Source organism: Macrotis lagotis, chromosome 7, assembly GCF_037893015.1.
Source record: "Macrotis lagotis isolate mMagLag1 chromosome 7, bilby.v1.9.chrom.fasta, whole genome shotgun sequence".
Lineage (NCBI taxonomy): Eukaryota > Metazoa > Chordata > Mammalia > Peramelemorphia > Peramelidae > Macrotis > Macrotis lagotis.
This window is the reverse complement of record NC_133664.1, coordinates 33,910,661-33,936,443: the sequence shown is the minus strand read 5'-3', so window position 1 is coordinate 33,936,443 and position 25,783 is coordinate 33,910,661. Positions and strand designations below refer to the sequence as shown.

At 33.7% G+C, this 25,783-nt stretch overlaps 1 protein-coding gene across 1 annotated transcript in view; it reads left to right on the top strand.

Annotated features, from left to right (window-relative positions):
* The window catches only part of KCNH8 (potassium voltage-gated channel subfamily H member 8), a 421,014-nt gene that overhangs the window by 189,802 nt on the left and 205,429 nt on the right, over nt 1–25,783 (top strand). The window contains exon 4 of the mRNA XM_074195058.1: nt 24,411–24,538. Coding sequence (XP_074051159.1) covers nt 24,411–24,538 — 128 coding nt within the window. The remainder of the gene's footprint in view (nt 1–24,410; nt 24,539–25,783) is intronic.

Below are 25,783 nucleotides of genomic sequence, written 5' to 3'. Positions count from 1 at the left end.
AAACTTTCCTATATACCGACTTATTAATCCTTTCTCTCTCCCCAAATTATATTATATACATTTATCTATGAATATATCTTATCCCTACCCTCAGTAAGGTTTACATTCTGTGTGAGAGGGAAAGATTTTGTTTCTGTTTTTTCCTTCATACTTATAGCACCTAGAATAGTACTTTGCTTACTCTGTACCCCCCAAATTGAATTGAATAAAAATGTGGTAAATGAATAATAAAGAAATGATTGAAGGGACAAATGAAGAAATGGATAATTAAATGGTTAAATGATGAAAAATAATAAATGAACGAATAAAATCTGTCAACCAATCAATCAAATGGATCCACTAATGATTAAAAGGTGCCTCAAACTCCCTAATGTCCATATACATTTGTCTAGGGTCCATTCTTCTGGCAAACTAACCTAATCAACTTGTGGTGCACTGTATGGCATTGACCTATGCTTAAAATGAGGAACCTTATTTCTCAAATCTTTGATTATAATTTACAAAAGTCAGAGCACCTGGAGCATGTGCTCAGTGAACATTATATACTTAGACAGAAATAGCTCCTTGTTTTGTTTTGTATGGCTATGGAGATGAAAGTAAGCCTTTTAAAACTTGACCCACCCATAGATTAATTTGAGGAAAACCAGATAAATGCCTCTGGGGACAGATTAAAAGGGGTTTTTGAGGTGTACAGTGCCACACAATTTCTTATGATAGTTTCCAAGGCCCCTAAGCAAGCTATGGTCCTGTAAATTGATGAACAAGAAAAATAAATGGACACATGCTTGTTGAATTTAGAAAGAATTTAGATTTTGATGCTGGCTTTTAAGCGTTTTGGTTTTCTTATACCTTTTTTTCTATGGGAAGCCTAACATTCCATGAAAGAAGGAGGAAATTGGCTCAAAGAAAATTGGACTTCAAACGAACTTGTTTAGGTACTTTAATCCCCCACAAACTACCTGAGTCCATAATCTTAACTTTATTTATTTGAAATTCAATTTCAAAAAATTTTTAAACTTTTTTAAACTAATCTGTATTACTTTTCATTTGAGCAAATTAAAAAACAAAAAAAAGAAACAAAAATATTCCCCAAAACTATTATCCATATCCAAAAACGTATATTTCTTCTGCATTTTAATGTCATCACCTCTTTGTCAGGAGAGTGGCATGTTTCATCTTCATTTTTTTCAACTTGTGGTTTACCATTTTGTTAATCAGAGTTTTAATATCTTTAAGTTTTTTGTTATTGTTTCTAATACTGTTATATAATTTTTCTTTTAGTTAATTTATTCTGCATCATTTCATAAAAGTCTTCCCAGTTTTGTCTGAAATTGTCCATTCCATTATTTTTATGGCATAATAAATTTCTGTTAGTTTCATAGACCATGATTTCTTTATCCATTATCCAATAGTAAAGACACTTCTCTATTTTATATTGCACGTTCCTTTTTTTCACTTATTTATAAATTTTTTCCCCTTTTCTTCCTCTAATTTGTATATGAAATGACTTTTTTTATCTGCCATACATTATTTGGAGCTTATCTTAGAATATTATGTGAGATGTTAGTCTAAAACTAATTCCTCTCAGACTGCTCTTCTGTTTTCTCAACTACTGTTGTCAAATAGTGAGTCCTTTACCCAGTAACTAGGGTCATTTAGTTTATTAAACACAATGATACTGTGTTCATTGACTTGTGCATGTTGTGTACATAACCCCACTAATTATACTATTTTTTAAACCTATACAGATCATTTTAATGATTAATGACTTTTAGTACGGTTTGATTTCTGTTACTGAAAGACACTTCCCCCTCTCTTTCTTTGACATTTCCCCCCCTGTGTTAGGATCCTTAATCCTTGATTCTCCCTTTTCCCGGCTCTTCATCTCATATCACATGCCTTCTCCTACTATCAATCTATCTGCTCCTTCACCTCTGTTTCATATGAGGAGGTAGTCTTAATCTTTAACAAAGCCAATCATTTTTTTAAATCTAGTTTTTTTTTACTTTTATAAAGATTTTATTTATTTTGAATTTTACAATTTTCCCCTAATCTTGCTTCCTCCCCCCCCCACGGAAGGCAGTTTGTTAGTCTTTACATTATTTCCATGGTATACATTAATCTAAGTTGAATGTGAAGAGAGAGAAATCATATCCTTAAAGAAGAAACGTATATTATGAGATATAGCAAAATTACATAATAAGATAATGGTTTCTTTTTTTAATTAAAGGTAATAGTCTTTGGTCTTTGTTCAAACTCCATAATACTTTCTCTGGATACAGATGGTATTCATCACAGAAACCCCAAAATTCCCCCTGATTGTTGCGCTGATGGAACGAGCAAGTACATTAAGGTTGATCATCACCCTCATGTTGCTCTTAGGGTGTACAATGTTTTTCTGGTTCTGCTCATCTCAGAAGGCCAATCATTTAACCTCCTTTTGACCTCAGTTTCCTTTAAAAAAATACCAGGCAAAGTATCACATACCTGTATTTCCTGCCCTTGTGGGAAGATGAGTCCAATGAATCCCTTGGATTCAGGAACTCTGAGCTGCTGTGGAACAAATACTGATCATGTGCTCACATTAAGTGTAACATTAATATTATGAGACCCTGAGAGCAGAGGGGACATTGAATTGGCTAAAGCTGGGAGAACTAGCCCATGTCAACAAGCAACAGTGAGATTCCACCCATCAGTGTCTACTGAAATTCTAGTCTGAGAAAAATAGGAAGATCCAAAATCAAACTTAAAAGAAAGAAAGAAAATATTTAGAGGCATAAATTTCCCCTCAGAAACGGTTTAGCTACAAGTTCTTATCAACTTTGCTACATTGCCTCATTATTGTAATTTTCTTTGATAAATTTTTTCTATAATTTGCCATTTGACCCACCAATTCTTTAGAGTTATGTTACTTAATTTCCTTTTGTTGTACAATATTTTATTGTAATAATTAATAAATGATGTGTTTATAATTTCTGCTTTCCACATTTTTTGTTTGAACTCTTTATGTCCCAATATATAGTTTTTTTAAGAGATTCAATAGACACTTTAGGAGTATATAAATTCCCAAATATTTACATTCAACAATCACCAGAGAACTATAATATCTAATTTTCCAAAGTCCTATTCAGCTTGTTAACTTTCTTGTTTATCTTTTGAATATATTTATCTAGGTTTGAAAAGGGTACATTGAAATCCTTCCACTATTATAGCTCCACTATTTACTTCTCCCCATATTTCAATTATCTTTTCTTTTAAGTTTTTCACAGTATATTATTTGGTACACATATGTTGATTTATTATCTGAATGACCTTTTAACAAAGTATAATTTATATTTATTGTAGACTGTAAAATCATGACTTCTGGCTCTATTTTAAATATAGATTTTGCTCTAGCCTCTTATTTAAGTTATGGGTGAAATTTATATATGAAAATTTACTTATTGAACTCTCTGCTGCCTCAAGAAAGTAACAAATAAAATGACAGGTCTTCATCCTCTTTGGTTCTTATTCATTTGTGAAGGATGCTATTTCTTTCCCCAAGTCTTGAGTAGTTGATCAAATTGAATAGCCTTCCTTTTGCCTCTTTCCTGTCTGACATAATGGAAAGAAAGAAAGCTCTTAAAATCGATGATTCAACATGTCTTTCCTATCTTTCCATAAAGAAGTAGTTCTCAATGGGTGAAGAATGGGACATAAAACAGATATAGTCAAAATTGTTTTGTTTTTTTTACAAGGGAAACTTTTGAGGTGTTATAAGAATTATTAACAGTAACTTTATTGTGAAAAAGTATCAGTAAAACGTTGTTGAAATAAAATTTTAAAAATAATACAAAGCAAAACACTATACGTTTTTCTATTAGTCCAGAGAAATGACCCTGGAATTAATTTTCTGTGATTTGAAGAAAATTGTTTGGTCTTTCTAAACCTCAGTTTGTAAAAAAATGAACTAGTTATAAGGTTTTATGATTCTGTAATATAGCAATGAAGTACAGGGAGAAAAGTGCTAGATTCAATAATCAAATAAAATCTCTTCCACTATCTTGGCTTCAGTGTTTTCATCTGTGGAAATAAAGAGGTCCTTTCCTGTTTTGGGTGTACACACTGATGATGATGGCGTCCTTTGTTCTAGAAGAAGACCATGACATTAGGGAGATGATTCTAAGACAAGCATGTGAATTAGATTTGATTGGGGGGGGGGGAGGTTGTGCTAAGTCACTAGCCTCACTTTCTCCTTATCAGGATTGGGATGATTGGAGACTGCCCTGGATTCCAGGCAGTCAGGTTTAAGTAACTAGCTGAAGGTCACACAGCTGGTAAGTGTCAAGTGTCTGAGACTGGAACTCCTGTTCTCCTGTTCCAAGGTTAGTGCTCTATCTACTGCACCACCTAGCTGCCCTAATGTACCTCTATGCAGTAATGAAAATGGAGACATATGCAGAGTCAGTAAGATCTTGGTTCAAGGAATTGCCTCAGCAAGATTCTAGTGCTATGGTTTTTTTATAATATTTTTATAGTATTTTTTTTTAGTTTTTTTGCAAGGCAAGTGGGGTTAAGTGGCTTGCCCAAGGCCACACAGCTAGGTGATTATTAAGTGTCTGAGGCCAGATTTGAACTCAGGTACTCCTGACTCCAGGGCCAGTGCTCTATTCACTGTGCCACCTAGCTGCCCCTATGGTTTTGATTTTGTCCTGGATCTCTAATGGTTAAAGAATGGCTCAAACATGGCCAGATCAATTTCTATTCTGCTCCCAAGTGTTTGAGGTAATGCTTTGAGTCAAAAAATTGAATAAGTTTTGAAAACTGGCATTATTAGTGCAGGGGTCCTTCCTTACAAAATAAACAGTCTTTATAAATATAAAATCAAAGATGGACACATCTTCTTCCCCTCTCAAAAAGAAAATCCTATCCAATGTTCTGACACAAGATTAAGAGAAAAAAAGTTAAAAGTGAATATTCAGTGTAGGAAATTGTATTGAGGCCTTTTGTTGCCCCATCTACTTTTCTTTCCATTACCGTTCATGTTTATTTAGTCCTTAGTGGTTTATGAAGTGCTTTCTAAATCAATTATGTGTAGACATGACCACAAGAGGTAGACAATGAATACCATAGGTTTTATTTTTTTCTGCTAGACTGTGATTAAAAACATTGTGACTGGAAAATGTTTCTATTTTGGTCAGCAACTATAAAATGCAATATATTAAAATTTCTGATCTAAAATAGCTCCTTATAGCTAGGGAATTGGGTAGAAAGGGAAAAGAAAAAAGACAGTGGGATTGGGTGGAATGAATTTTAAGCTACTATAAAAGAGATACAATTTTAGTATCAAATAGAAAAAAGATGAAGGAAGCAAGCATTTATAAAGCCCCTACTAAGGGGCAGTCATCAAACTAAGCACATTTCAAAACCTGCTTCTTTTGCTCTTCACAATGGGGTAGATACTATATTTTTCCTCATTTTACAATTGAAACTGAAGCAGACAAAAGTTAAATAATTTACTTGGAGTCACCCAGTTAAGTGTCTGAGGCCAGATTTGAATTCAGACCTTCCTGACTTTCACGCTAGTATTCCACTTTAATAGAAAGACAAGTGACATTGATAAAGATCAGGGAATTGGTCAGAGTACTTGGGTTTGATTCATCTCTTTGTTCCTTGATTTCTAAACTATAAAATGGGGATAAAAAGGAATATGAACTAGGATGAGCTCGCCTCTAAATCTACTTTCAGTTCTAATTCAGCCTAATGAACTAACCAGAACTTCATATGTCCAATCTATTATCATCTTCTTTTTACTTTTGGGAAACCCTTCTATCCTTTCAAAAAGCCATAGCTTTTATAGGACTTTTACTACCTCTGGTGTCTGTTCTCTTCATTGGTCTTTCTGATTTGAGACTCTCCCTACCCCAACTTTTCATGAACTCAGTTGCAAAATAATGTGCCTAAAATACAAGTCACCTTGTCACCCTAAACAATAACCTCTAGGGCCTCCCTATTATTCCCGTAATCAAATATAATAACCTTCTCTTTAGCATTTAAAGCCACTTATAGCCTGGTTCCTTCCTATACTTTTTTCCAGTTTCCACTTTAGATTCCTCCATACAGTCTTTTATCCAACTACACTATTTTTTGGGGAGGAGGGGGTTGTTCAATCATATTGAGTCATGTCTGATTCTTCATGACTCCTTGTGGGGTTTTCTTAGCAAAGATACTTGTGTATCTTTTCTTTCTCCAGCTCATTTTACAAATAAAGAAACTGAAGAACATATGGTTAATTGACTTGCCCAGGGTCACACAGCTACTAGAACCAGTGATCAGACTTGAACTCAGGACATGAATCTTCCTTACTCTAGATCTAGTCCTCTATCCATTCTGATGCCTAACTGTCCAGTTTCTCAAATAAAACATTCCCAGATTCATGATTTTTCATAATCTGACTATCTAGTATACTTTCTTTTCTTCAATATACTTTCTGGTTTCCTTTAAAACTTAGCTTTACTCCTGCTGCTCCCCTTTCACCTCTGAAATTATATTCCATTTATGCTTTATTTATCTTGTATTTACTTACTTATTATTTTCATGTTGTCTCCAGGAACTCTGTTTTCATTGTTTCTCCATTGCTTAGTCCTATCATAGTAATTACTTAATAAATATTTGCTGAATGATTGGTCATGTTCTATGATTAAGGGGTTAACCATAATCACTACAACCCTAAGAAAAAAAATCTTTTTTTTTTTTTAGAAAAATAGGAAGTGGACCAAGTTAAATTCAGAAAATAAACCAGAAGTGATTGGGTTCCAGACAAGAATTCTCTAAAACACTAAATACAAATAACAAGATTAGATGGTGATGCAGTTCAGAATCACCAAGGAAGAGAGGAAATCATGGTAGAGATAAACAGACCATGAATAAAGGAACAAGAAGTGACCACATGGTTTTTTTGCTATGGAAGTTTCTAATCTAAAATTGTTATTTCTGACCTGAGGTATGCTATCTGTGATCCTTACTGGCCTTGTTCAATCAGTTTTTCTATGGGCAAAATACTACTTTTATCGTCCACATTAGGAGAGAATATCACCAAACCAGGTCATTTAATGACTTATAATTTGGCAAAGCATTCTCAGATTTCCAATGGGAGAGATGAAGGAGAAAGCAGGAGACAACGAATGGACACTGTTTTTAGGGAGGTTTTGCTTTGGTTAAAGTCCAAGAAATAGATAACTTAAATGGATATCAAACCTTTATCCAAAGCAAAAAATACCTTTCTTGAAGCATCACTAAGAAACAGGTATCTATTTGATTTTGACATACCACAAAGGATTTTGCAGAATGGAAATTGTCATTTGTATTTTAGATCACTCTTTATAAGTCAATAGTATCTTATTTAAAAAGAATTTTTCATCTATTTTATGGATCAAATTTTCTGATCATTATTGCTTCAGAACATCAATTAAGCTTTGGTAATGCCAAACTCTTCTTTTTTCCCCTTGATATTCTTGACCATTTATTCCTTCAATTTAATTTTGTAATTATTAAGTGTAATTAATAAAGCACCCTACTGGTAATTTGAATGGTATAGTACTGATTTTGTAGATACATTTTGGCATTATCATCATTTTTACTATATAGATGAACACAGCTATGAACATTAACTGACATTCTGACATTGGATGTCTTTAAAAAAATTCTATAATCACATTTTTGTAGTTTGATAGTTTTGTAGTTAGATAAAGCATATTCATGACTCAATAGGTTAATACTCAAAGCAGCTAGATGGCACAATGGATAGAGCACTGGTCTTGGAATCAGGAGAACGGGAGTTTGAATCCAGCCTCTGACACTTTCTAGCTCTGTGACCTTGGGCAAGTCACTTAACCCTGATGGCCTCACATCCAAGGTCATCATATCTGACTACTGGACCAGACTCTGGAGGAGAAAAGTGAGGTTAGTGATTTAGCAGAGCCCCTCATCACTCAAATCCAATCCATGTGCTTGTCACAACATCACCTCTCTGATGCTGTGGTCTTTTTCAAAAATGAAGAACAATCGTTATTATGATACTCAGATATTTAATGAATTTTTATTATTTTGGATGGATTTTTCTCCCTTTCTTTTATACTCCTAAAGTAATAATAAAAAATAACTGGTGATCTTTATGGATTTGATAGCCAACTCACTGAATATTTTTATTGCTGTTGATTCTTTGCAGTTTTCTAAGGAAATATCTAATCCTCTTCAAATAAAGTTTAGTTTTATTCTTCTTTACCTAAGTAGTAAATAATAATATATTGTTTATAGCCTTCTCATCTAATATTTATTTAATATTTTTCTTTAATTTTCACACATGTAATTCTAGATCATAAATGTAATTTCAAGTGCCATATCAAGGACATGTCTAATCATTTATTTTATAGATAAGGAAACTGAAATCCAAGGAACTAATTATCTTGTTTCAATTCAAATAAGCAATGTATATCACTCCAGAGTTATGCTCCAAACAACTTTCCTATTGATATTGGGCTTTAGTTTGTTTTTTTAAACTTATTCTCTACTTGATTTCAGTGTCTATAGCATACTTGTCAAGCAGGCATCTGGTAATGTTCTTTCTTTTCTTTCTTTCTTTCTTTCTTTCTTTCTTTCTTTCTTTCTTTCTTTCTTTCTTTCTTTCCCTCTCTTTTCTTTCTTTCTCTCTTGGATCTTTTGCAAGGCAATAGTGTTAAGTGACTTGCCCAAGGTCACATAGCTAGTTAATTATTAAGTATCTGAGATCAAATTCGCTCTCAGGTCCTCCTGACTCTATTCAGTGTGCCACTTAGCTGCCCCTAGAGTTTCTTCTTTATCTGCATTTTCAAGCAATTTTTAAAGGACTGTAAGATTTTCATCTTTAAATATTTGATGAAATTTACTTGCAAATCTACTTGATTCAAAAGTTGTTTTCTTTGGAATTTTATTTTATTGCCTACTCAATTTTCCCTTTGAAGATTGGACTGTTTAGATTCTGTATTGTCTGTCTGTTTTCTTGGGTATTTTATTTTTTAACAAATATTTATCCATTTCATTTTACCTCTTCAGTTTTAATTGTATGGAACTGGATATATTGGATTCTAGCAATATTAAAAAAGTCAAAAAAGAAAGAAAAATGTATAAAATTATTGGATGACAGGATGAAATAAAGATTGATAGATTTCATGAGAAAAGAACATGGAAGAATCCCAGCTTTAATTTACTAAGAAATATATTTGTTAATTACCATAGTTGTTAGGTAAAGTGGGAAAAGAATAATATAAATGGTCATGAGAGACAATTTATTTATCAAGGAATATCAGTTTTAACTACCAAAGATGATAAAGAAAGGGTAAGAATGGACTATAATAATCCAAAAAGCAAACAAAAATGAAATGATTTTTTTTTTTTTAGTTTTTGCAAGACAATGGGGTTAAGTGTCTTACCCAAGGCCACACAGCTAAGTAATTATTAAGTGTCTGAGGTGGGATTTGAACTCAGGTACTCCTGACTCCAGAGCCAATGTTCTATCCACTGCGCCACCTAGACACCCCAAAATCAATTTCTTATTGTTGATATGGGTTATTTAATTTTCTTCTTTATAACAACTCATTCAATTGTTTATTAATTTGATTAATATTTTTGAGAAAGAAATTTTACTTTACTTTTCTTTAAATAAAGTTATTTCATGTGATTAGATCTAATTCTGTCACATATCTAAAAAGAGAAAGAGAAAGGTACTATATCAGCCACAAAGTCTTTAAGAATATTTGAATTTTAACTGGATGATCCTATCAATCTAGTTTATTTTCAGAGTTACAATAGGGATCGCATTGAGTTTTTATCCATTATCCTCCCTTTTGATCTGGATAAAAAAGATGAAGAAAAATGTAAAACAAAATGGAATAAAAATATTTCACTATGGAATAAAAATATTTCACTATACAAAGCATGAGATACAAAGGTTTAAGACTAAAGTTGCTCACAATGAAGAACGAAAGTCATCTACAGAGCCTAAATAGGTTTCCACTAATGGCCAATGAAATATGATAAAGTGGCCATAAATTATTAATATAACTCCCAGTGTCACATTTTATTTATCTTAAAAAGATATTTTTAATAGATGTAGCCTTTTCTTTTCACTTTTTCTTATCTTTTTTGATTTGCAAATTTTCTACTTTTGCAATTGCTTATGAATAATATTTTTATTTGCTAGGTCTTTAAGTTGCATGTTCATATAGGAAAAAATTTTAATCTTTTAAAAAATATTTGGAGATATTTTTCAATAACAATTGCTCTAGTCATATGCTAAAATTGTGGCATGGTATATCTTTATTTTCTTTATTATATTTATTTATTTATTGTTATGATTTGCACATTGGGATGTTCATTTTTAGTGAAAAATTATTTTACATTTAAATATATTTTGCTTTTTTCTGTTAAATTTAGTTTTAAATAATTCTCTATAGTATATCTGCTTTCTTTTCTTCCTTTCCAAATTTATCCATGAATTCATTATGTACTACAATCTTTTGTTAAAAAATAATGAAATGTTGAAAAATAAAGAATTCACTTTAGTCTCATTCAATAATTACATTAGGACTTTTTTATATGTATTAATTGCCATAGATCTATTATTCAGCTTTGTCAATTCCATTAAAATCCATTATCTAGTTCTTGTTTATTTTTCTAGTGAGGCTTCTAAGCCTGAAAGAGGCATATTGAAGTCACCTAAAATTAGTATATGAATAATGTCCCTTTGCGACTCAGAAAGGTTTTTCTTATATGTAGATTTTTATGCCAGGGAATTCATCTATATTATTAATATTATTTTATTATTTACAGTTCCTTCTTTCATACTATCTTTAAATATTGAATTATATGAAATAAAGATAACTAAATTTTCATGTATTCAACTGGTGTTATGCTAAATCTAGATTTGGACATAAATCTAGAGCTGGGTCTTCCTTATAATTTTGTAAGTGTATTTTTGTTTTGTCTTTTTTCATGTAGAAACTTATCAGTTTTTTAATCTAATTCATTCTCTAATCCTTTTCCATTTTGTAAGTTGAGCCTATAACATTTAAATTTATAACTATAAGGTAAGTTTCTTCCCTTTTATAACATTTAATATTAGATTTTAAATTAAAAAATGAGTGACAAATATTATGAAGCTTGCTGCAATTAAAATTATATGATCCAGATGCATTTTTCTCACCCCCTCCAAGTCCTTATCACTGGATATTTTGCCCCAGATAGCAAATGCAGCTTATTTTTTTCACTGAAGTAATCTCTTACCTTATTCCATCCTTCCTTTCTTTCCCTAACTCATCCTTATTCCTTGACCCTTAACAATATCATTGAATCTCTGAACAATGCCCATATTGTAATAGGTAAGTACCAGATCATTATAGGGCTATTTCAGTCGATATGGATTTATTTACCTTTTCTATTACATTGGCATATCAAAACCTTCATATTGACAGTTTTATTTAACAACATTCTAAGAACACATAAACTTTGTTAAAAATATTTTTGCTTCCAGAATTGATCTTAGTTTTGCAGAATGTTATAACTAGTTACAATTCATTTTTGTTTGTTTTTGGAATTATTAAAGTCCATTCTTTCCCTTTCTTTATCATCTATGGTAGTTAGAACTGATATTCCTTGATAAATAAGTTGTCTCTCTTATTATTTATGTTATTCTTTTCCCATTTTACCTAATAAATATGGTGATTAACAAATATATTTCTTAGTAAGTTAAAGATGGGATTATTCCAGGTTCCTTTCTCATGAAATCCATCAATCTTTATTTCATCTTGTCATCCAATAATTTTATACATTTTTCTAAATATTCATGAAAATTTGAAATTGATGGAGTTTATTTCATTGAATTTTGGGGAGATCAACGATTCTCAGAAAATAACATGACCAAGATCTGTCATCAAGGCAAGTTGCTTCAGTTTCAAGAACCCTTACATTTTGCCCTGACCCAGATATGTTGTCTTTGATTTTACCATTATAGTTATAATTATACCTATATATTTTAGAGTTCCATCTGTTCAGTTTTTTTAAAGAATGTTCTGCTGACTCCTATTTCTCTTTTCTCTGGGAGAATGACCTAAAATGACCAGAATTTTAACACTATCCAAAGTATTCTGGACAATATAAATAATTTATTTCTCTGACTTCCTATCCAAGACACAATTTGAGCAAGTCCATAAAGGTTGATCATCACTCCCATGTTGCTGTTAGGGTGTACAATGCTTTTCTGGTTCTGCTCATCTTGCTCAGCATCAGTTCACGCAAATCCTTCCAGGCTTCCCTGAATTCCCATCCCACCTGGTTTCTAATAAAACAATAGTGTTCCATGACATACATATACCACAGTTTGTTAAGCCATTCCCCAATTGAAGGGTATTCACTTAATTTCCAATTCTTTGCCACCACAAATAGGACTGCTATGAATATTTTTGTACAAGTGATGTTTTTACTCTTTTTCATAATCTCTTCGGGGAATAGACCCAGTAGTGGCATTGCTGGATCAAAGGGTATGCACATTTTTTTGCCCTTTGGGCATAATTCCAAATCGCTCCCCAGAAATGTTGGATGAATTCACAACTCCACCAACAATGTATTAGTGTTCCAGATTTCCCACATCCCTTCCAACATTGATTATTGTCCTTTCTGGTCATATTGGTCAGTCTTAGAGGTGTGAGGTGCTATCTCAGAGATGCTTTAATTTGCATTTCTCTAAAAAGTAATTATTTGGAGCAATTTTTCACATGACTATGGATTGCTTTGATCTCCTCATCTGTAAATTCCCTTTGCATATCCTTTGACCATTGGCCAATTTGGGAATGTCTTGGTTTTTTGAAAATTTGACTCACTTCTCTGTGTATTTTAGAAATGAGTCCTTTGTCAGAAATAATGGTTGCAAAAATTGTTTTCCAATTTACTGCATTTCTTTTGATCTTGGTTACAGTGGTTTTTGTCTGTGAAAAAGTTTTTTTTAATTAATGTAATCAAAATTATCTAGTTTGTTTTTAGTGATCTTCTCTATCTCTTCATTGGTCATAAACTGCTCCCCTTTCCATAGATCTGACAGGTAAACTACTCCTTCATCTTCTAGTTTGCTTATAATATTCAAGCCAAGTGTTTCTTGACTTTAGGTCCACACAATCTGTTCTATGGATTCTGCCACTTAATTATAGGAAGTTTTGTTTTTTTCCACCCTATTTGTATATTTTCTTTGCTTTATCAGATTGCAAGCTCTAGAAAGCCCAATAATTCTGTTTTCCCCATACTGCTTTGCAAAGTGCTAGATAGAATTCTATCAGTTCTTATTCATTCAAATAAATCTAAATCTTTGAGTCAATAAAAAAATTAAGTGACAACTGGTTCTGGTCCTTCATTATCAAAAGGAAACCAAAATGATATCACAATGTTTGAGACAAATCAGTGTTTCCAACTGTGGCTGATCAGACCAATATGAGAGCTCGGAATGCTCTACCACATTTCTGCCAAGCACTGAGCTATGTTGGGGATACTAAGAAAAGCAAAAAATAATTATTGGAAGGCATTCAAAAAACTAGGCAAACTGTATCCAACATAAACTAGAGAGAATGAGAAGAGAGGAGGCACTATAATTAAGGAAGATTAAGAAAAGCTTTCTATAGAGTGGGATTTTATCTGGGACTAGAAAAGATCCAAGATATACAAGAAAAAAAACTTAGAAGGAGGGAGAGAATTCCAGGCATGAGGGATAGATAGTATAAATGACCAGAATCAGAAGATGGACAAGGAAAAATGTTACTGGATCACACAATACAGAGTTGGGGTGGGATATTAGAAGTAAATCACCTAATTCTTTAGCATCCCTGGAGGCATCAGGCACCTGACCTTGATGCTGGCAATTATCCTGAGGAAGAGATTGGAGACTACAATACCCACAGCCAGACAAATGATGTCAGCCTTATAAATAGAAGTTAATAGCAAGGATTAGAGATGATTGAGTGGTTGCACTCTTTGAAAGGACAAAACTGAGGGAAACACATCATTTTATTTGATTCATGCATTATTTTATGTGATTAAACTATCCATTCAAGAGCCCTGTATTCATATATGCCTAAGTGTAAAAATGGAAATGAAATGAGACCGAGTTCATTAAGATCCCACCATATTGTGATCTGTCATGGGAAACTGGGCTTTGTTTTGAAGGCTGTGAAATTTAATCTGCTGGTTTTAGGAAATTATTCATTTGTAGAATCACAAATACCGGTTTAGGTTAAAATAGCAAAAACATGGAGCAGTGACTCCCACCTTTGGCAATATGAGCAGGTTAGGATTATTGGATTTTAAAAAACATCCAACTTTTTCTGCAAATGACTTCAGGGAAAAGCTAAGATAAATAAATAATCTTGTCAATGATAGTTTTCCCTCCATTTGGTATATGCTGTACCCATTCGTACCTTCTTATTCTCTGCAATCTTTGTCTAAATCTCCCCATGATTCTTCCACAGATGATCCATCCAAAACATGGTAGACTCTGCTCTGGGTTCTATTTGTAGTTGATGGAGAAGCCAATGATCTATTGTCAAAAACTGAAAAGAGGGAATTCTGTTATTATTCTACTTTTAGCCAGATTGGAAGATTCATTATTCATGTCACTGAGGGATTAAAACATTTCTCTGGTAGAAACCCCTTTCACTTTGGGCCAGGATGTAAATTGTTTGGTGCCGTATTCATCGTGTAATTCATAGAACCTGATGAAATGTTGAATTGATCTTGAAGAGACATAGGTCTGGGTACATTTCTGACTTTAAACTCATATTGGCTTTATAATCTTGGAAAAAAAATCACTCAGCATCTCAGAGATCCAGAGAAATCTCTTAAAACTATAAAATATGATAACACTTGTAATAAACATGCAGATGTATCTCTGTCTATATTTGTCTGCTCTGTTCTCTCTTACTCAGTTTCACATTTATAAAGTACCAAAGACAAACTGATCCAATTCCTTTATCTTTGCTACGAAGAAACTGAAGCTCAGGGAGATTAAAAGACTTGACTAAAATCATTCAGATAGTAAGTAAGAGAGGGAGAACTTGAAACCAAACTCTCTGAAACCAGAGATAGTTTCCCTTGTGCCATACTCCTTCACAAAATAAATAGTGGATATTCAAAGTTACACCAAAAGTGACTCACCATATCAACAAGAATGAAATAGCAAGTTAGACACCATTGTAATGAATACAAACTTTTGTTCTCCTTTGAGTTTCATGGTTTGATTTTAAATATATAGCTTATTCATTGTGGCATTTATTGTATTATATGTTTTAAATATTATTCTCCACTTACTTTCCATAACAGTTTTCTAAAGTTCCCAGCACTTCTTATCTTTTCTACAGGATAATATTTGTTTTTGAGGCTTATCAAATACTGCATTGCCATATGTGTTTGGTCCAAATCTATTCCATTATTTCATGATCAAAATTCTAATGAGTAACCACTGGGTGCAGAGCATTGTGCTGAAAAAAAAATTAAATAATCCTTGTTATATTGTCCCGGTTAACACATATAGTTCACTAAAAGTCCTAGTTCTTGTTGCTGTTTAATCATTTTCCAGTCATATTTGACTCTTCATGACTCCTTTAGTGCTTTTCTGGGCAAAGATACTAGAGTGTTTTGCCATTTCCTCCTCCCAGTTTATTTGACAGATGAGGAAACTGAGACAAACAGGGTTAAGTGACTGTCTAGGGTCACACAGAGAGAAGGTATCTGAGGTTGGATTTGAACTCCTGTCACCCTAAATCTAGGTCTAGCATACTATCCTGTGTGCCACCCAGGTGCCCCCTAGAACATTTTATGGTGAACCTAACATTATCTGCCCCATCTTATTCTAGGGAAATTGACTTTTGAACCTGTCTATTATTTGAAATTTATTCTTGTCAAAATATATTTATCAGAAGATGGAAACAAGAACAGGAGATGGTTGTCTATAAATTCACCATAGTTCAATGGGAATCATGTCAGTACTAAAAAAAACCCCAAATATGATTTCTTTCTCATCACACTCAATTTGAATCAATGTACAACATGGAAACAATGTAAAGACTGACAGATTGCTTTCTGGGGGGGGGAGTAAGATTGGGAGAAAAATTGTAAAACTCCAAATAAATAAAATATTTAATTAAAAAAAACCCAAGCTCAAATAAACCTGGAAAGAAATACCAAGAGCAACAAAAATTTTACTTGAGAAGTAAGTCTGAGTAAAGATGGGACAGACAAGCGTTCAGAATAAATAGAACTATTATAACATTCAAAAGTAGAACAACTCAACTCTTATTTTGATTCTATTGTTTTTATCGAGGCAAATAATTCCACCTTGGGAGTGGAAACTAGATTTTACTCACCCTATCTACTCTCTCAGATGTTTCAGAAGCATGAGATAGAAAGGCAAGACTTTCTGTGGTATTCATTTGGACAACAAATTATGAAGGAGGCCATGCTATTTTTTTATTTTAAAATGATCAGATTCTCTCAAATCTTTTCTCCTTTCAAAGACTTACTTCTTGTTCTGCATATTTTTTTCCCCTGAAGAGAGGCTCATGGTCTCCCAGAATTCTCTTTCATAAATTGTCTTTCTTATCCTCTAAGTCATAAAGGTTATATCCAAAACTTTATTACAACCAATCTGAAAAAAACTCCTTGTGTTGATGTGGAAATAGCTTATAATGACTTGAGCAGCCTGGAGAAAAAAAGATATTCTGTAGATTTGATCCTGGACCGTGACCAAGGCATTTCAACCCTCCAGGCCACCATTTCATCATCTGTAAAATACAACTATTAGATTATCTCAAAGGATTCTTCCCAGATATAACTATATGATCCTGTGACTTGTTCTTTCCTTAATTTGTGATTTTCATTATACTAGAGTCCTTCTTGGAGAAGATATTGTAACCCACACAAAGCCTTTTAATGGTAGCAAGTAAAGGTTCTAGAAAAGGCATTCTTAACCTTCTTTGCATCATAAATCCATATGATACTCTTGAGTTGCCTATAGTTTGTCAAATAATTGAAAGAAACATTAAATGTCATTTATTTATGATGGAAAATAAAAGTAAATTATTTTCCCCATTCAAGTTCACCGACCCACACACAAGTCTAGAAATGTATCCATAGATCCCCTGGGAAATCTATTCATGGACCTCCCTAGAGGAGGATGAGGTCAGAAGTTAGGGAGGAGTTTGAATTCTCTTTGTCACCACTCAAAGGCTTTTGTTGGTGGTGGTATTATTTGCTCTTTGTTTGGAAGAGGACCATGATATCAGAGTCTCTGATGTGATGACATGCAAGTGAATTGGATTTAACTGAAGGAGGACTGTGCAAAGTCACTAGACTCATTCTGTCCTCCAGAGCTATCTGGGTCCAGTGACCAGATATGGAGCAAGATGACTAGAGATTGGTTCTGTATGCGGTGGGAGACTTTGACCTTTTTAGGCTAAGGTCTTTAACAAGTCAATGTTTATTCACTGATATAGGCTAGGTAAGAAAGAAATGAAGTAAAGGATGGCCTCTTTTTATCAAATCCCACCCCCCAAAAAAAAATAAAATAGGGAGAAGATCCTCAGGGTTTCTGGCCAAAGTAGAAGCAATTGCTATTTACATTCATGCTGAGCCAACCAGGGCCAAACAATGACGGCCCATGTAGACAACTGGCTACTATTTTCATTAAATGAGATAATTTATGTAAAGCACTGGGACAACTTCAAAGTACTATATAAATGACAGCTCCTATAATTATTATTGATTTCTATAAAGCCAGCTATTTTTATACATGAATAAATTATGTCCTCTGTGGGCACAAAGATTGAGAGACAGCATGATGCAGTGGAGGAACACTGTGTTTGCAAGGAAAGATCTTGGGTGCAAATTGTTGCTTTTAAAGGTACCAATAATGTGACCTTGTTTTTTTAATTATTGTCAGACCTTAAGTTTCCTCCTCTGTAAAATGAAGGAACTGTACTCCTTGTACTCAGGTGTCCCTTCCAACTCTGACATCCCATGATTCATCAACACTGCTATTGAAGTCTTTGGAGCTTTTGTCCCCAGAATCAATGTTTCCATTAAGTTTTCTTCTGAGAATTGCAAAAAAATTGAAAGAGTCAATTAGTGATTCAGTTAATGCATGATTACATGATGGATCTGTGATTTCAGGAGTGTGGATAATTCTTGGTATGGGAACTCAGTTTGGAACCAGTCTATGACTTAGTAAATAAATTCTGTGGAACTGTGCAAGACACAGAGTGGCTGGGTGATTTTCCCAGGACTACAAAATAAGTGTAAGAAAAGGAATATGGAGTCAGGTTTTCCTGGATCCAAGCCCACATATTTTACCACATTACATTTCATCTAAATTCTGTTCAAATACCATCTTCTACAACAAGGGCAGAGAACTTCCAGTACAATGACCATATTGGGCTGGCATTGCCAAAGCAACCACGGGCAGAACCCAAAATTCAATGGCTCAAGTAGCTTTTTAGAGGTGAATTAATTAAATGTTTGACCAAATATATCCTTCAAATGATGTTATACATATCCAAGTGACCATCAGTAGAAAAACATTCCCTTCCCCTATTCCATGGAAAGCCTTTAGTTGTCCCTATAAGAGTAGTAGCTAGCATTTAACAGCATCATCATCACTAATATATATATGCATATATATATATATATATATATATATATAAAACATTTGTGCTATGTGTTATTTACAAGCATTTTACCCTAATCAGCTCATTTGATCTACATAATAAATCTAAGAATTTGGTACTAATATTATCGCCATTTTATAATTGAGGAAAAATGAAACAACGGAGGAAAAGTGACTTACCCTGGCTCATCTATCTAGTGTCTGAAACCAGATTTCCAGATTCTAACCTCAACATTCTTGAGTCCATTGAGTCCCATAGATGCTAATGCCTTTTCCCTGAATAAGCTTTTATCTATTTCATATATCCCATATATGGCCCAGTGCTTTACATACATATTCATATGAGGGCAGAAAATGATTTGATTCTGTCTTTGAATCCTCAGAGCCTGACATATAGTAGGGGCATAAAAATATTTTTTCATTGATAAGCATGAATTTTTGTGGCCAATGTACAATAGGAATATTGTCTGAAATTTCAGGTCCATTTGAAAAATGATAGAAAGTATTAGTACAAATATGGAGGAAGGTCGCCAATCCCTAAAACAATTCAAAGATAACTATATAAGTTAAATTTCAGTCAATAAACATTTATTTAGCACCTACTGTATACTAAACACTGTCTTCTTTGGATATGTTTTCTTTACAACTTGTCATAGAGCTAAAAATTGAATAGAGTCAACATTGCTGACTTCAAAGATGGGTCTGAGGAATATAAATAAATAGCTGTCATTTTATGGTACCTGAACATTTATAAAGAAATTCACATGTTCACTCATGTAAGCCTCACCATAAATCTGTGAAGTGGGCTGCAACTAACTCCCCCGCAACACACACACACACACACACACACACACACACACACACACACACACACACACACACAATCTGATAGATGGGGAAATTGAGATTCAGGGAGGCTATGATGTGCTCACGTTTCCAATAGCTCACAAGTACCTGCAGAAGACAATGAACCCAGATCATCCTAACACTAACAGTTAAATCCACTGAACCATTGCTGCCTTTGAATATACCTAGCATAAGCATAGAATTCTGAGGTTTGCAAAATGATTTACCTATGTTTTATCAATTGGATTTTTCAAAGTCCTAGGAAGTAAGTACTATTAACCATATATTATAGGATTACAATGAGGTGATTCAGTGACTAGAGCACCTGGCCTGAATTAATGAAATGCTGAGTTCAAATATGACCTCAGCTACCTTCCAGCTCTATGAGGGTGAACATCACTTTAACCAGTCTCCCTCAGGTTCTTCAAATATAAAAACAAGGGAAATAACAACATCTGCATCCCAGAGTTGTTGTGAACATCAAACGAGTTCATATTTGTTAACCAACATTATATCTGACACATAGTAAGGCTTAATAAATCCTTCCATCTTTTCAAAATTTTTCCCTCCCTTCCTTCTTTCTCTCCTTTTTTTCTACTCTTCGCTCTTTTTTCTTCCTTCCTCCCCTTTTCCCTTATTTTCTTCATCCCATGTTCCCTTCCTTCCTTCCTTCCTTCCTTTTTTCTTTCTTCCCTTTCTTAAAAATGAGAAAACAGGGTGAAAGTTTAAATGACTTGCCCAGGAGTTCTTTCTGAGTCTAAGTCTTAAACTCTAGTAGAAACGTGCCCATGGTCTACTTCTTATAAAATCATGTTTGACCTATAATTCCCCACTCTACAGTCTTACTCAGTCATCTTCAGTTGTTACCATGAAGGACTGGCTGCAACATACCTTCTCTGGAATACTCCTTTCTAAAAGGAGTATTTTAGTATTTTATTAAACAGTTATGTTATTCTAAAGGGAATTGCTTGGGATATTTAATTTTATGATTCTGATTTATGTACTTGATACTCAGCAAAAGTGAAGATTATTGACATCTGAGAGCACTTTATCCCTTTCATAAACCCATTCAACCATTCAACTTTTTTATCATGGGAATTTTCTAGGTATAGTAAGCAAAATTTAAATTTCATAAAGTCTCAAGTTTGCTTACAAATTCAATAACCCATCAGAGCCATGTAGATTTGCCTCCTACCATAATAGATTTGGAACTGAAAAGAACTTTATAAGGAGCTCGTCTAGTCCAAAAGCAGGGTCAGAGAAATGAGACTGTCTGAGATTTAACAAGTCATTAGTGGCAGTGTTGGGATTTGAACCCAGATTTTCTGACTTCTTTCTATACTATCTCACTATATTCAAATACTGTGACTTTATTAAGGATTGGAGGTTAATTAAGTGTGTGTTTTGTTATAAGTAGCAGGGATAAGACTTGGGAAGAAAGAATGGGATGTTAGAAGCAAAGAACCTGGAACACTGTTAAGATGCAGTGCCATAAGAGGTCTAGAGCCCTTGGTCTTATGCTCCTCTCTGCAGACCCTACTGTGACCCTTTCCCTAGCTCAGTTTTCTTACTGAGACCTTTTTCCACTTTGAGACCAGAGGTATGGGGGGATTCTGTTTTTTCTCGAGTCTGTCCTGAAGTGGACCTTTCCATATTTCCCTTGTGCTTACTTAGAAGAAACTCTACAGACACCAGGACTTTGTCATTGAGAAGAATGACTCCTATTTCATCTCCAAAGAGACACTTTTCTATATACTCCAGGAAATGGTCCCCTTCCTCTTGATGACCACTATATTCAAGGGGAAAAAAAATATGTTACACCCTTCCAAGTCTAAAACATTGAAACCACTTGTGATACTGTTTTCTGACATTCCCTCAAATATCTGGCAGTTCATGATAAGAATGTAAGCTTCCTGAGGGCAGGAAATCTTTGTAGTAGAAGTAGCATCTGGTATATAGGAAGCACTTAATAACTGCAATTGAATGTACTCTTTTACATGAAGATAATTTTTAAAAATTTGCCTGTTATGACCCTTCACTAGAGGTATGCTGCCACCAGGTGGCAAGTAGATGCCATGGTCTCCTACTGAGGTCTATGGAAGAGATTTTCCCAGAGTTCCAAAGTGTAGAACTCTCCTTGAACCCTCTCAAGTCTAATACTAATACATTTCTATTTCTTTTGATCTTTAAAAAAATCCACATAAACCAAAAAAGTATATTTAACAGACACCCAAGTGGTTGTTAGAAGAAATTTTAAAAAAATCAATCTTAAATTAGTATATACCTTCCTTTCTTATTCCCAAGACAGCTTATCCACACTCTATTTTTATTCATAGGTTTTTGCTAGAAGGCTAACATTTAACATTGACATGGAAATCTAAATTTGATCTGAAAATCAAGGAGGCAACTAGGTGGTGACGGAATCAAGAACTCAAGTTCCAAACCAGTTTTAGACACTTCCTAACTAGGTGACCTTGATAAAAATCACTTAAACACTGGCTTAATTTTGTCATCTGCAAAATGAAGATAATAATTGCATTTACCTCCCACAGTTGTTGTGAGGATTAAAGCATCAAATAGACACTAACATTTATTCATTAATGAATTTGTTAATAATATTACTATAAACATGATTGTTGGTAATAAAATCCTCCCTAACAATGGACTCTTTTTGCATTCCAAGGGGTCTACATAAGAGCCTACTTAAAGGTTTTTCATTTGTCTTGTGTTTTCCTCTAAGACTGCCAGAAAATGGAAATGGCCTCAACGTACAGTAGTCAGGAAGTACAATATGATTCTACTCATCATTGAAAGGCTGTTAAAATACAGTATTCTAGTTGAGTATTGCTATTTATTGGAACGGGCATAAAATATGCTTTGAATAAATTATCTGGATGAAAGTCTAAGTAGAAAGAAGGTTGCTAAGTGAAAAATATGTTAAAGAGGCTTAGAACCATCAGGAGACTTCAGTTTGAATTCTGTCTGCTACTTATTAAATGTATGACCTTGGGTAACTCACTTAAATGCTCTAAGCCTCAGTTTTCTTACTTGTCATTAGAGGTGGCAATCTCTAAGGTAACTCTAAGGGCCCTTCTAGCCCATGAATCAATGACTAAAAAAAATTAACAGTATTTCTGGATGAAAGAATGTTTTAACTGGCTCATCATTCAACATGTGTTTATTGAGAATTAGAGATAGTGCCTCCCCTCCAGGAGCACAACACAATTCTTAGCCTATGTTCAGCCTCTGCGTGTGTGTGTGTGTGTGTGTGTGTGTGTGTGTGTGTGTGTGTGAGAAGGGGAGAAGTAATGAATAAGAAGTTTTATTCCTTCTTTCACTGATACCTGAGGTCAATTAGACTTAACAGTCAACTAATAATGAAATTCTATACTGTGACTTATCCTACTAAGAATACACCCAATTGAAATGAAATCTAGAAATACTATAAATCTCAGATAAGGAAACAAAATGGCAGCATGGACAATATTGAATATCAGTCATTACTACTGCAAATGATGTTGTCCAAGGTATTTTTCCTACCAGGTCCTCAAGGTTTCAATACTGCTATTGCAAATCCATGTCTGGAATAATATACAGTACACAGAGTACAGTACACTTGGCTTAAGATGACCCTGATTTCAGATCTTACCTCTATATTAGTTATATGACAGTTTGACAATTTGCTTCATATTAGTATTCTGAGATGTCATTTTATCACTTGAAAACTGAAGATAATATTGATGCTACCTGCTTCACCAGACACTTATGGGGAATGTATCTGGTTTAAAATTTAAAGTGTTTTTTAAAGCTGAAGCAGTTCATGAAAGTTTTTAATAATTCTGAATCAATATAAAATAAATAATAGTAAAATTGAATATGTAAATTTATTTTATAATTATTTTATATGTAATATCTTATTTTTACAACAAAAAAAATCATTCTATATTAGAACAGTGATGAATTCCAAAGCACCTGGGGTCAGGAAAACTTAAGTTCAAATCCAGCCTCAGGCACTTAATAACTATATCTTGGAAATGTTCTTAACCTTTGTTTCCTGTTTCAGTTAATAATGATACCTACTTCACAGATATGTTGTAATGATCAAAATAAAATAATTTTTGGAAAGTGCATAGCACAATATCTTACATATATAGTAGGTATTATATGAGCCATCATCATCAATATCATTACTTTAAATAAAGGGAGTAACTTTTTCAAGTCACGTATAATGTCTTGATTGTATGTATTCAGAGCTATGGGAATAATAATTCAGAGGACCCTTGGAAAAAAATCATAGGATCATAGATTTAAGGATAGAAGGAACTTTAGAGACCAACCAATCTAATCCCTGATTTTGCAGATAAAGGAACTGAGTCCAGAGAAGTGAAGAGTTTCCCAACATTTTGCATTATTTTTATTTAGATAATAGTTTATTTGTGAGTAAGATAATCATTGGAGGAATGAGGATGGGTATTCCAGTAAAGTCTTAACCTAATATCTCTCAATTGTCCATTTTTCTTCGAATGAACTTGGCATCAAAAGGTCTAGGTTTGGAAATCTTGCCTGAGACACTATGACAGAATGGGCAAGATGGAATCTATGTCTGCCTCAGTTTCTTCATCCATAAAATGAGTGAATTGTGTTCATTTGACTCCGTGATTCCTAGTTGACCTAAATCCATGGTTTAACAATTTGGAAATAGTCCTAATTGAATTGGAACTTGGGAGGTGACAAGTCTTTTGGGGGGACTGCAAACACAGTCTTTGTGGAGAGTCTGCATCAAATTGGCATAGTGTTTGCATACTCCAATGGACCCACTCTTTATGCTTAACGAGTGTTAATTTTTCTACAGACAAAACCAAAGGAAGAGGCAGAGCTGGGTCCCACTTTGACACAGCTCGGAGACGGAGTCGAGCGGTCCTTTATCATATCTCTGGACACCTGCAAAGAAGAGAAAAGAACAAATTGAAAATCAATAATGTAGGTGTTGAGCATACAAGACTAAGGCTGTCAGGGAAATGTTTTATTTGTTTGAAGAAAAAAATATGTGGGCTGGTTGCTTATTGGCTTTGCTGAACTTCTGGGCTTCTGATTTCTTTTGAAGAATGAACTGGAAAAGGTCAGCAGTCATATGGTAAATCCGGAAAAGCAGTTCCTGATGGCCATGTTATCACTGCAAGGAGATTAGAATATTATAGCAACCCAGTACAATAGACGAGTGGGGCAGCTGTGGCTATACTCTTTTGGCTCCAGTTTATAGGAGAGGATAATACAAAGAGACACATTATACATGCCTAATTGTTATGGGTGTTTAAACCGCAAATGCAGAATGAAATTTTACAAAATTTAATTTTCATTCCATCCATTTTTCCCTTATCTAATTTCACTTAATGAATTTTGCCAGAGGGCTCATGACTCAATTGAATTTGTTACTTTCTTAAATATTTTCAAAACTCTCTATTTTTTAGAAAACACAGATGGAAATTTCATAGTACAACCAAGGGTTTGAAATGACATGCTGTAATGCAGTTTGTAAAATAATATATTTTTGATAAATTGAACTTAAATGATATTTAGGAAAACCTGATATACCTCCAAAGAACCCTAGTAAATAGATATAATGAAGACAACTCATTGGTCATTGTAATGCTCACGATCCGTCTTTTTTCCCCCAATTTTCCCACATTTTTTAACTTTACAACTGATTTTTATTGTATAAAGATAAAAATGTGGAGAAATTGAACATCTTTTAATCTTTGTCTAGATAGTAAATTTGAAATCAAAATATTTAAGGGTCTTCTTTATCTTAAATTTGGGTGACTAAATGATCCTAACAGATTTGCAGTCTCTAATATGGGGAGATTATAATGAAATATCCAAATACCTTCATATTGTATAGGAAAGATCAATAATCATTCAGATGATTTTGCAGTGCAACCACTTCACTAGCAAACATAGGAAATGTTTAATGAATGTTTATTGATTAAAAACTGAGGTTCGATATTAGGTGAAACCTCAATCTCAATGATTTGTTTAGATACATGTGTAGACAAGAAATAGCTGAGACACCTTCCTGAACTGCCTTCTTTTGATTGAGAGAGTTTGGGAGCTCACCAGTGTGTCAGACAAACATCTTGAAAAAAAGGAAAGAGTCCATTAGCAGTTCATTGTTCTGAAAACAAATCTTCATGTCTCCACATGTACCTTGGATTTCTCCCATTTGTA